At 40.1% G+C, this 12,969-nt stretch overlaps 1 protein-coding gene across 1 annotated transcript in view; it reads right to left on the reverse strand.

Moving 5' to 3' along the window:
• Window positions 1-1,853: 1,853 nt before the first annotated feature.
• Window positions 1,854-12,969, reverse strand: part of DERA (deoxyribose-phosphate aldolase) — a 50,988-nt gene continuing 39,872 nt past the window's right edge. The window contains exons 7-9 of the mRNA XM_051784477.1: window positions 7,095-7,207; window positions 3,445-3,594; window positions 1,854-2,053 (exon numbers count right to left, since the gene is read on the reverse strand). Of these exons, the coding sequence (XP_051640437.1) occupies window positions 1,997-2,053; window positions 3,445-3,594; window positions 7,095-7,207 (320 nt within the window). The 3' untranslated portion in view covers window positions 1,854-1,996. The remainder of the gene's footprint in view (window positions 2,054-3,444; window positions 3,595-7,094; window positions 7,208-12,969) is intronic.

Raw genomic sequence — 12,969 nt, forward strand, 5'->3', positions numbered from 1 at the left:
AACAATAAGGTTGTTCCCAGAGGTGAGACTCACCTTACCTAGTGAGGTGGCAAAGCTGGACCTCTGTTAATCTTAAGGAACTACACAGAGTCCTTCACCTGGAAACTAAAGCATCTCCGAAAACAGTTTGCATCTTCTGTCTTCACCCTAAATGTCCAAAAGTCAACCAACAACAAAACAGGATACTGTGCAAGTAGTATGACTTTTTAATATGAGACTATGGAAACACACACCAACATTTATACAGCTAAACAGCAGCAAAATCCAGTGTGTGGCTGCTGGGAGGGCACGGCAGAGGGTCAGCCTGGCAAGCACCTGGTGGGACCTGACCTCAAATAACAGGCTCTGCATTTCTTAAAGCTGAGCAGCAGAATCTCCCTCTCAATATGCAAACAGGCACTGGATTTTTCCTTGAAGAGACTGACAATGAACTCAGAAAGAAAACCCATGGCAAAAAGGGCCACTTTTCAGGAAAATAAACATGAAAGTAGTGTTACAGCTCAGCCTCATTTTCTGTGAAGAGACCTAAAGCAGAAAAAGACAGAGAGCCTCGGATGAACTACTTCCTGAGAAATTAAGGCCCATTTTTAGTACTGAGCATTGCATATAGGATTTTGTTTTCTCTATATGTTGTTTCTCTGATTTTTTTCCCTAATCAGCTTTCCTATCTGTCCAAGGTGGTTTGTAGCACACTAGTGATTCAGGTGGCATAACCAGATAAATAACCGAGTTATTTCTTTATAATAAATCTCTTTGTAATAAATGTACCTTGTAGCTTGATTTACAGCAAAATCCTCCTACTCTTACTTCCATGATGAGACCTACTTAAGTCAGTGAGACTAGTCATGACGATAAGATAATTAAGTTTTTAGTACAACTCTGGTTAGTGAGCAGAATGCAGTCCTGATATAATGAATCCACCAGCTCCAGTCTGATATTCAAAAGGTGTTGATGATTTCAGTATTATTCTTAATGTGCTCTGAGAAAAGTACTTTTTTTTTTTTTACATTAAAGCATTAAACCCCATATAGGACACAATTCAATTCACCTTTTAAATTAAAGAATTGCTTTTAGACTGGCAAAGTTGAAGTTTAGCCAGCAGTGACACCTGCAAACTGACAGTCAAACCCCCCTACATTAAAATGGAAAGATTTGCATGAATGTGTTTTAAAATGACAGGAGACAGGAATGGGAGCTTCTAAGCAAGTTAGACTAAAATTTTAAGAGTGAAATGGCTAAAAATAGGCCCCTGAATGCATAGTTAGGCACCTATATAGAGACTGCTTGATTTTCAGTTGTTCTGATCACCCAGAGCTCCCATTAACTTCAGGAGCAACTGTGGATACTCAGCTGCTCTAGAAATCAAGCCACTTTTATTCAAGGGTCTAAATATGGATGTCTGTGCCCAAGTTTGAGGGGAAAAATACAAAAAATAAAAAAGAGGTGGTTTTTTTTGATACAGAAGACATTTTATAAAAGACAGTATTAGCCAAGTTTCATTCTTCTTTGCAGTTATAATGCTTGAAACTGAATCAACATAACAATTAACAGTGCAACACATTTGTGCCAGAAGATTTTGTCTGAGGTGAATGGAAATCTATTTCAAGATCAGTAGCTCTTAATTAGCGATCTGAAACATTCCAGAGATGCTTCATATTCTGTGACTGCAAAGTGTTACCAGGCCACCTAAATCTCTTTCATAGTATTTCAGTGTTGCCATTAATAAGCTTTTCAGCCTGGTCTGAGGAACTTTGGAAGATTAACTTTGCAAATCTGTAAGTATTAACTATTTAACTATTTCAGAAATACCATTTTTTTTCTGCTTTTGGATCAAGTACAACCAGCAGACTTGAGCATATTTTTAAATACTATAAAATATGAAGAAGGGAGAATTAGGCCTTTCATTCCATCATATGCACTTGGTTGTCAGAAGACTTCTGAATGCTGTTTGCTTAAAGACCTCTTTTGTAAAAGTAATCCTGAGCTGATTTTGTGCCTAAGCCATTGCCAGTTCATGCTGAAGTGGATAAGAGCCAGTCACATGATAGAAAATCTGCAAGGAAAAAAAGGAAAATTTATGATGGAATTATATATGACTATAAAACTGAAAGTGTCAAGGAAGTAACAAATTAAAGGCATGCCAGATGAAGATGATAGATATTTGTTTGTGTATGTGCATAAAATATGATGTAATATACCTTTATATATTTGTTTGTAGAATATGAACTATAGCAGCTCTTGCTGCTGTATTTGGAAAAAAAAGGTAAAAAGGAAAGACTCTTATTGCTTTTCAAAAAGAGCCAGGCAGAACCCAATGCTTTTACCTGATTTTGATTATTTCAGTGTTTGTTTTACTGAATATAATGACTGGGACATTTTATCTTCCATGTTTTTAGATGGCACAGTATAGCAGAGCTTTGGTCACAACTGGGGCATTCATGCAATCCCTGGCATATAAAAGGATACAACCCTTAAGGAATCAGAAGAAATCGTGTGACACAATCACTGGCTGTGTCCTAAGACTCAGCAGCAATGGCAGTGGTAACAAGAAAGCTCATGCTGCTTTGTCACAACCAGGAACATAATTTTAGGTCAAGAGTGAGGCAGAGGAAGTCTGGCAATGAAGCAAGCCAATATTATCCTCACTGCAGGAGTGAGTTTTCAACAGTCATGAATATAACTGACATCTCTCAGATGTTCTATATTTCTAAAGGCATGTCAGTATTTCAGTTGTTAGAAAGGTGGGAAAAGGGAACAGACTGGTGCTTTTCTCCTCCCTCAAAACTCATGTTTTCCCGGCATCAACAGCACAAGGACTCTCAAACTTTTACTTGGTTAAAGCTGGTATCACCTTATCTCCTGGGTTCAGTGAACACAGGAGTGAAGTTCAGAAGCCTTAATGTTTTGGTAGTTCCTCCAACACTACTCTGTTCCCAACTATGCTGCATCCTTCAGGGTTGATACCCTGTGCTAGTGATGTAGGTCAAGGGTAGATAGGTCAGAACTCCTCTTCCCATTGGCAACTTCTTTCTCAGGAAATAATCAACATGTAAAAGCTTCTCTATCAGCAGCATTTGGATGAGATGTAACTTTCTCCACAGCATGGAAATATATGGTGAACAGCTGTGGTACAGTGACATAAAAGGTCTGAGAGGTATTTTGAGGGTCAGCTGAACTGGCAACAGCTGGGAGTGCAAAAGACTGCATACATGTACAAACTGAAAGTCTTTGCTCACTGCATTGCAAACAGACAGTGGTCAGCTGCTGGAATATCAGAGTCCCAGGTGTCTGTGACGACAGGCCATATTTAAAGAAATACTGGGCTGGAAGTACATGTCACTAATAATGAATCAGATGTACGTTCTACTTCTGCAAAATCAGCAAGCCAGCATATCTAGAAAGATTGACTTTATCTCCAGAAGTTGAAAGTTGTCAACAACTAACCTGTTGCTCAATGTCTCCCAGCAAACTACTGGCACCCAGGCGAAAGAGCTCTGGTGTCAGCCATTCCACTCCCAGCTCCTCCTTCACCAGCATAAGCCAAGTGATGGCTTCTTTGGCTGTCCGAATGCCCCCGGCAGGTTTAAATCCAACCTTCATACAGGAAAAAAAAAATAAAAAAAGAAGTTCAATACACATTTTCATTTTCATTCATCAGCAACACCAGGAAGAGCAATCAGTGTTTGTACACCTGCAGTCTCACAGTGTCTGTGGTGTATGTAACAGCTCTACCCAGTAAGGACCTGACTGCAAAGAGGATAAGCTCTAGCACTGAGAGCTATCAAGCCTCAGCCATCACTGTCAAAGATAACATTTTCATTTTGAGGGAGTAATACTACTGAACCCTGTGCACTTTCTCAGGAGCTGGGCTTGAGGTCTAATGGGACTACTTTGCCTACTGCACATATCAGGCCAAGGGATTCAGCCCAGACCTGGGACATCTGCACAATCACCTACTGCCCATGTCACAGTCTAATTCCAAATATATAACAACAAATACACGTGCAATAACACTAAAGATGCTGAATTAAAGCATGTGAGGCAGCTGACTTGTGGACAGCAGTGAGATGGCTGTACTTCACAAAAACCCTGTACACCAGAGTAACATGTAATTTGGCTGTACATTCAAACCCATCAGAGGTTTAATTTTCACTAAAATTTTCCAAATGGGAATTAAATTAGGTTTGTCCTTATCAAAAATCACAGGAACTGCAGAACTTCCCTCCCACGCTGGATACGCTTTCAGTCACTTGATGTGAGAAATCTGTCATATTTGGTCAGGTGAACTGCCATGTACTAGAGGCACACACGCCAAGTAAAGCCTATCTTTGGGGTAAAGCACATCTTGAATCCCATGGTGGACCTGCTGTGCAGAGCCAGCACTGAGGTGACTTGGCACATACCCCTAATGCCAGTCTTTCATGTGCCATTTAAACACACCTCATTCCGAGACACAGCTTGTGATACGGAGCTATCAAAAATTTTGGCACCTGCATTAGTTAAAATGTTGGCCTTTAGCAGCTAACTAAACTCTTGGAAAACAAGGAGAATTAGGAAAAAATGTTTCTGCATTAAAAAAAAAAAAGTAAATCAGGACAATATGAGGAACACAGCAATTCTTCCTATGTTTCCCTCTGCCATAAACCTCTGCCTTCTGCAAGAATTGTTGGTTTGCTTTTTACATATAAGCTTCTGAAACCTCACTGCATTGAGGATTTCTTTGTACCTTATGGATAAAATAGCAGAATCCAAAAGTATCTGTTTTTAAATGTGTTTGGTAATCTTTATACAGTGATTTCAGGACCAACAAACACAGAATAAATCCTTCTCTCTCACCCCAGAGCATTGTGGTAATGGCATATTTCGAATAAGATTAAAAGAACAACAGCAGGAAAAGCTTGATAAATCCAAACCATAAAGACTGTGGTCTTGTGGATGGACAAAGAGATGTGAGTGTATGCATCCATCTCTTAACATTAGATTTCCGAAAGGAATTTAAACCACAGCAACTGGAAAAGCATCTTCTAGATAATAAATTAAAATAGTTGGAATGTGGTTTCCCTCAGAAAGAGAAATTCTAATGAAATTCAAATTTTAGATTTCTTCCTAGAAATGTTACAGCTCTTTGAGGTAATCCGTGGCAAAAACCAAGTAAAATTAAGTTGAGAATTAAAAACATCATTCAGAATTCCTTCCCCTTTTAGCAAAGTCTAAAAGCTCTTTTCTCTGCCAAAAAAAAAGCTGACAAAGACAAGCCTGTCCTCTCCTCCATTTACCAGCTTTCCAGACAGAACATCTGACTACCATAAAAACGCAAAAAGGAAGGGGGCTTGGAATTTAATTCAAGAGCAGTACAAAGTCCAGCTACCACTTTCCTGCTGTTTCACAGCATTTCATTATTTTGCTTAATAAGTTCATCTCCTCAAGAATTTTCTCTTCACCTTACATTATTAAAAGTAATAAGTTTTTCTGGATTGGGAGTTTTCCCAACAGAAAAACCAATTTATGTATGTCCTTCAATAATGACAGGAAAAGATTATTTCCCATTATATTGCACACTTTTCATATCACCACCACAGCTTATCAGTCAATAAATGTTACTCTGCAACTTGCTCCTTTCCTTGAAGAAGTTTAATTTCTGTATTAACCTGTTTTTCCCAGGCAACGCCTTGCTAGAAAGCATCCCTACAGCAGCAAAATTAGTTTGTTAAAGAAACCATTTAGAAATCTCTTGTCACTGATAATATTGTCTTCAGTTAATAAAAGTACACAAAGTCAGTTTACATCTAATTCACTGACACACACACATGCACACAGACATAAGCACTTATTCTTAATAACACATTTTATGCCATGAATGCATCCTTTAAAAGCAAAAGGTGAATTCAACATTTATATCCAATTATAGGTACAAAGCTGTGCTAATGCAGCAGAGCCCAACTTCTGGCACACAGCTCGTGCAAGCAGCACTGGCACAGAGGTGAGTCACCCAGCCCCAGGGATCTGCCTCACGTTGGTGCAGTGACAATGCTCCCACAAAAACAAGACTGTCAGAGCTGCTCAAGTTGTTGTGTGGCAGAGAAAGACGCAGGTTGGGGAAGAGAGGAGTGAGGACAGCCCGGGGATCCATGCTGGCCTCACCTAGATGACTACAGAGAGCAGGTGGACACACATCTAACCTGCTGTCACGCGCTCCTCAAGCTCCAACAGGCCCTGAAGACATCTCAGACCCTATCCCACTGCTCACCCCATGTCCTGACATTGTACCTTGAAAGGCCACCTGCAGAAGGGATAGAAGGATAAACTGGAGAGGAAGGAAGGGTGGCCCAGGAACAGGGAGAGGCTCTCAGCTAGAGACATGGTTCCCTTCCCTGAATCCGAAGGCGCGGACAAAGCCCACTGCTGAACTCCAGCACCAGATCTAACTGGCAGCCCCCACTTGCCTGTGGATAAGAAAGATGAGAGGTGGTTTAAGCTCTCCTGTTAACCTCCTCCTTTCTCGATGCTTCAACAGTTCATCATTATCTTTGCCATATGCTCCTCACTGCTTCTTCTCTCTAGTGACAGCACTCAACAGATAAACCTTCTGTACCAGGACTTAATGTTCTTCCAGTCCCTGTCCCTCCTTCCTTCCCTCCATCCCAGGCAACAGGATACAACTGGATCTCCCTTGGAAAGCCTCTCTGGCAAGGGAGGAAAGAGTAAAATTTATCCCTTGAGTTGCCAGAACAAAGTCAGAAAATACAGTTGTGCACACTGGACAGATTCTCAGTGGCTCTAAATTTGTATAGCTCTGTTGAGGTTTATGGGAGTTGGACATTCACTACTAGCTTGAGATTTGCCCTGTTATTAATGGAGATGACCATTTAAATACTTTAAATGGTGAAACCAAATTCAAATTCAAATGCAGCAGGCGACACATTAAGACTGCACGATCCTTTAGGGAACGAAGTAACAGTTATTCAAGGGAGAAAATCCAAAAGTGCATTTAAAAAAAAAAAGTATACAAATATTAGCAAATAAATCCTATTACGTTGTTACTTCCTCCTTAGTGAGCCTGTTTGGCTAATTTTTATAAAGATTGTGAGAATTACCTTGTGGCCAGTTTGCCAGTAGTATTCTTTAATGGCTCTCATCATGACTACTCCAACTGGAAGGGTTGCGTTTTCCACCTCCTTTCCTGTAGACGTCTTTATAAAATCAGAACCTGAAAGGAAGTAAAAAGCTTTAGAGCAGCTTCAGATCAAGAGTCACCCTGCACACAGAGAGCTCACAGTTTCCAAAGATGTTGTCCTGCTTCACAGCCATTATGAAGCATCCCTTTACATGTACGTCCCCGTGGTGTGGGTGCTAACCTTGCTCTGGTCGAGGCAGAGGAGGAGGATTGCACCCACATGGTTTCAGAGTAAGTCAGTCATCCCAGAGACTAAATGAACATCCCAGCTCCTAATTATTTGCTCGAGCTACCAAACCAACAATCTCTTCAGGACAGTCTAACATAATACATGTTCCTGTACAGACACTCAGTGTATGTGTACCTATACATTAAAAGGAACGTGTCTGACTAATCACAACAAGGGAAATTATTTCCTCAGAAAGAATTTGTCATATAAATCAACCTTTTAGTATTTCCACAAGGATCTTTCTGAACAGAAATTATTTTCAGCAGTTTTTTAAATTACATTGCATCTACTTAGCCATGGTCTGACACAATGCAGCAACAAGGTCAAAATGTGTATTATTCAAAGAACAAAAGTTAGCCTTAGTTTACTTTTTTCTGGTTTCTCACTTGTGAACAATATTCTCCACTGCCTGTCTTAATACTTGAGTAACATTCTTGTGTATTCTTGCTCTGCTTTGGTTTAAAATGAATCCTGCAGTACAGTAAAACAAAAAGCTAAAAAACTACCAAAAAAAATGTGCTTTGCAGTGTATGATTGTGCACTGACACAAAACAGTGATAAAACTTCTTTCGTTTCATTAGGACACACTTCATCCCTAGGAACCTACTTCTTAGAAAAGGTGTACTGTGGGATCATTAATTATCAAAAGTAATTGGGAGAAGAAGAGGGATAATTCAAACACCGTGTAGTGCATCATCCACTTAAGTCAATTGGAACTGCATCTGCTTCCACTTCAAATTTGGCTTAGGGTCCATTTTGTCTCTTATGTGAGTGATGATGCCTCTACAACATCCCCTAGAGTAAGGAAGGGAAGTTTCACTCCTGGCTCAAACTGAGGAGTTGCCTAGGCTACATCCTGATGGTGTGCTGCAGCACACTCCGGAGAGCCTTCTTCCCGAGGACACAGCTGACTGGCACACAGCTGGGTCCCAGCCCGATGGGAAGTTAAGACAAAGCCAGGCATGTTTCTGTGTCCTGTGATTTAAACATAATAGAATGGCATCACCAACTTTGGGTTTTGTTAGACCATGGTTTTCTTTATGGGCTTCCTGACAAGGCACCAACTCGGCCCCACTGGTGATTAAGTCGCACCCTCCTGTGACAATTTCCATTCTAAGGAAAAACAGTTATTTGTGAAAAACATTCTAACTTCACAGAATGTGCAATGTGCAAAAGAGGCAATTACTAGATGATTGAGCTTTGCAAAGAACGAAGCACACAGGAGAGACAATTGAGTTACACATTTCAGAGTTACTCCCTTCCAGAGAGACACTACGGACATCTGATAGTCACATTAAAACAAGGAACAGTGGAAGTGAAACTTCAACATTGCCAAATTATATTTTTAATTTCCCTTTTGAAATGTAGCACTTAAAGTCCTTCAGTGCAGTACTTTTCTTTTTTTTCTGCTATAAGGTAAGTCAAAGCTTTTATAAGTCTTATAATTACAAGTCTCTATGGTACAGTTTCATTAAAAACTTTCATTAAACAACAGCTGCCCTTGTATATGGTCTTCTAATCAATTTGGTCAAACAGAATGACTTCTAATCAGCTGTTGATAAAAATAGAAGATGAAATTTTAATTCTAATAGATTAACCACAAACTCAAGATAGTCTTCAAAATCCATCTAGCTCTATTCTCCAGTGGATTTAACGACTATTCAGCAACTCATTACTAAATAGAACAAGATGAACATTTTCCAGTTCATTAAAGAAATGTACTATGTATTTTTGCATTGTCCTCATGATTCGTTACAGGGAGTCTTAATTACAAGATAATGGATAATGGTTATTAAATGCAGACTCCAGTAATGAAGCTCTATTCATTTGCGAGCCTCAGAGACTGCAAAGAGGGGAAAATAAAATTACTAGCTTCAAAAGATTAACGGATCAAATTATTATTCAATTTTGAAAATCTCATTCAGACTTCATAGAAACAAGAAGAGATTAAAAACTAGTATTAGTACAAAAGTAGTGCATTTATATATTTATTTTTAAATAATATCTTAAGGTTATTACCAGAATAATCAGTTCTAGATGTGATTATTAGACAAACATACAGCCAATTTGGTAGCATCCTCGAACAATGAAAACAATACATTTTTATTTTCTGAACAAATTCTTTTTATGACACAAGAGCTTGCTAGCAGGACTGCATGCAGCCTCTTGCAGAAGACAGAAGATGCACACTAGCAGAGAGAGCCACAATGAAAGGTGTTATTAACGTTTGGATTTCAGGAATGAAAAGGGGGATTTAAAAATCAAGTGCTACCAAAAAAAGCATCTCATTAAGCACACTTTATGCCAACCTTGTAATAATAAGGGAGTTTCACTAAGTCTCTTTCTTATTCAAGTTTTCAAAAACAAGTCCAAGGAATGAAGTTCAGCGGGAGTTTCATCTGGAAATTTAGGTGATGATTTAGAAACCTGAGTTTTAGCACTCAACTTCTCATCTTCCTCTGAATGTATACACTCAAAAAATCGAGGGCTAAGGCTAAAATACATGCTGGATGCTTTCCCCTTCCTTAGAATAAGGTTACATGATTCAATGAAGCATTAAATCAAAGATTTTACAAAATGAGTTATTTGGAGGACATTTCTAGGCCCAGTGAGCCTGGGAAAAAAACACACTTTCTACTCTTTTTCAATGTGTAACCACAACAGTACATTGCCTTTCAAGGCAGCGAGTCATGTAAGACCCATTGAATCAGCAAAGAGTGGTGACATCGAAGCCTTTTTGAAACACAGGAACATCACAGGCCTGTTTCAGGTGGGCTTGCTGCCAACCCAGTGACCCACAAGCACCACAGCCTGGCAAGCACCAACTGCAGCAGCTTGCCTTCACCTGATGTAAATCTGAAGGAACCATTCCTAGCAAATGGGAACAGTGCTGTGGTCTCTGTCTGAGAGACTCACTCTGGTCAAGAGCAACTGAGCTCTCAGCACTGCTGGGAGCCAGACCACTTGTGCTCCAGTCACGGGTCTTGTGTAATCAGGTGGAGTGCTGTCATTGACCCACAGAAACATTTAGGTTGGAAAAAACCTCAAAGTTCATCCAGTCTAACTGTTAACACTGCCAAGTCCATCAATAAACCATGTTCCTAAGTGCCATATCTACACCTCTTTTAAATAGCTCTGGGGATGGTGACTCAACCATTTCCCTGGGCAGCCTGTTCCAGTGCTGGACAACCCTTTTGGCTGCCAACCAGTCTTAACTTTGTTGTCAACCTGGTTGGTTTAAGACATTAAATCTCCTCTTCCTTTGCACTCTCACCCCCCATAGAGTGCCCCCAGCCACTGCACTCCACCAAAGACCACTCAAAATAATCAGGCTGAATGTGCAGACACCAAAAAGAAAGTCAGGGTCTTCACATCACACTGCCTGAATCCATATTGAGAGATCAGGATGAAGTCCATTATATCATTTCTACTCTAGATACACAGCCTCATTTATGGTAGCACCTGAACAAAGGTGTAGAGCTGAGGCATACAGAAGCTGAGTGACTTGCCTGAGATCTCTCAGCAAGCATTTGACAGGGTACAAATTGAATGCCCTGGTCTCCCAAAGGTCAAAAGAGCTTCCCTAACTGGCCTGCCCTATTGCTCTCCTCTACATCATCTCAAAACACTACAAAGCTTTCCAGTCCACAGAACACTGAAGCAGAGCATGAGAAGTGGAGAATCTTATTTAGATGGCATCCAGGAAACACACTCTGATTCCATAATTAAGCAATAAGGAATAATAAGCAGTATAGCAATCGTGAAGTAATCACAACCTTGTGGTTGTGAAGTGTTCCAAATGCCCTTGGGGAATGATTATCTCCCGATAACTACAGAATTTTTGTTGTTGCCTTAGTCTTAATAAAGAACAAAGATGTGTTTGGCAGTTTTAAACAATAGTTTAGACAGAGATGCTTGCAGAGGGACAATTATGCCATGCTACTTTGTAAGTATTTGCAATGAGCACAAATGTATCTCGGTTGCTGCAACTCAGATATAGCAATATACAGTGACACAGGACAAGCACACACCCTTCCAAGGTTCCTAGGACTGATGGCAAAAAGAGGCACATTGCTGAGAGGGCCTGAAAAATCACCTCAGCTGTTTCTGCTGACAAGGTACCAATGATAAAATAGCACAGTATCAAATGTGCATAAAGTCCCATTAGCAAGTATCATTTCTATTTTATGAGTACCTAAACTAAGGGTCTTCAGATTCATACACAATTAGCCTGGCTAGGGGCGACTAGGTTATCAACCCTCTGAAAATAAGAGGCAGGGTAAGATATAAAGGGTTAATGTAGTAGCTAATTTCTGTCAATTGAGTCATCATAATTGTCCACCTAACATGTCCTTATCCTACTCCAGTGGCAAGATAAAATACATTCCCTGCTTGCTTAACTTTGCCATTGAGGAGAAGAGAATACAAAGCTGTTACAACTCACTTTAGAAGCAGCTCACCAAGCAGCTTTAGCTCCATCACATGAGACTATGGTGCCAGACCACTTAGTTAGGTGCCTGTGCATGTTTTCACACGCCTGTATCTCAGCTACCATTTTGAAAAATGCTAGTTTATAACTTGGTCTGTTGTGAACTGCCCATTTTTTGCAATTCTTTTCAAAAAAGTGCCCGAGGGGAAAAAAAATAATAATCCCATCATAAGGCTCCACATTTAACGTCTGTTTACAAATAAGACAACCTTTAGACCCATCGCATCATCTCAGCTTGGTTTTCAAGACTCAGCAGGGATGCTTCCTTTCTTCTACACCACCTCTGGTGATAGGGGTTCTGCAGGCCAAATGATGCCCTTGGGAACACTTATTCATGCACACAAAGGGACAAATTATTAAGTCCATACTTATGCAAAATTCCCTGTAGATGATGTCTGAAAGAATTCAGCATTGCTGAATTATGCATAGCTTGCTAATGCACTCTTATAGTGTCTACCACAGGTCTCCACAGAATACTATTACTTAATTAGTATTAGTTTCTTGTGTGTTCATTTAAAATGTGTTTCTTTAGATGGTTCAACAGGAAGAGCCATACTACCTTCTGTTGCTCAGCTACACAGCTTAGGCACTTGCTATTTTTAGAGCATTCCTTCCAATCCAATCCCTATGTGGTATGGAGAAAGAGAAGAGAAATAATTGACATGTGCTCCAGGTCCAAAGAACCATAGCTGGAATTCCTGTCAATGGTGGCACTTGGCTTTGGGCCACACTAAAGCACAGAAGGAAACATGCTCCCAAATCACCTTCCCATATTGCCATGCAGAAGCAGTGCTGGGGGATGCCAGGGTGCAGGAACAGTTCAGGCTGCTGGAACAGCCATTCCTCTTCCTCTCCAAAGAGAAAGCAGCAGTATATCTGCCCAAGAGTGACTAGTGGGACAACAAGGAAGTTTAAGGAATTCCTGTATTGTTATCTGCTTGCTAAGTTTCATGTTTCTTTACCCCAATCTCATTTTTCTTCTTTAAAATGATGCACCATGTTACCATGCTCAAGAACTTTACAGTGTATGACCTATATTAACCTCTCTTCTTTTTGCAGGTGGCATTACTGGAGCTG

This window comes from Manacus candei, unplaced genomic scaffold (genome assembly GCF_025592945.1).
Source record: "Manacus candei isolate 608988 ecotype Guabito, Panama unplaced genomic scaffold, ASM2559294v1 h1tg000018l, whole genome shotgun sequence".
NCBI lineage: Eukaryota > Metazoa > Chordata > Aves > Passeriformes > Pipridae > Manacus > Manacus candei.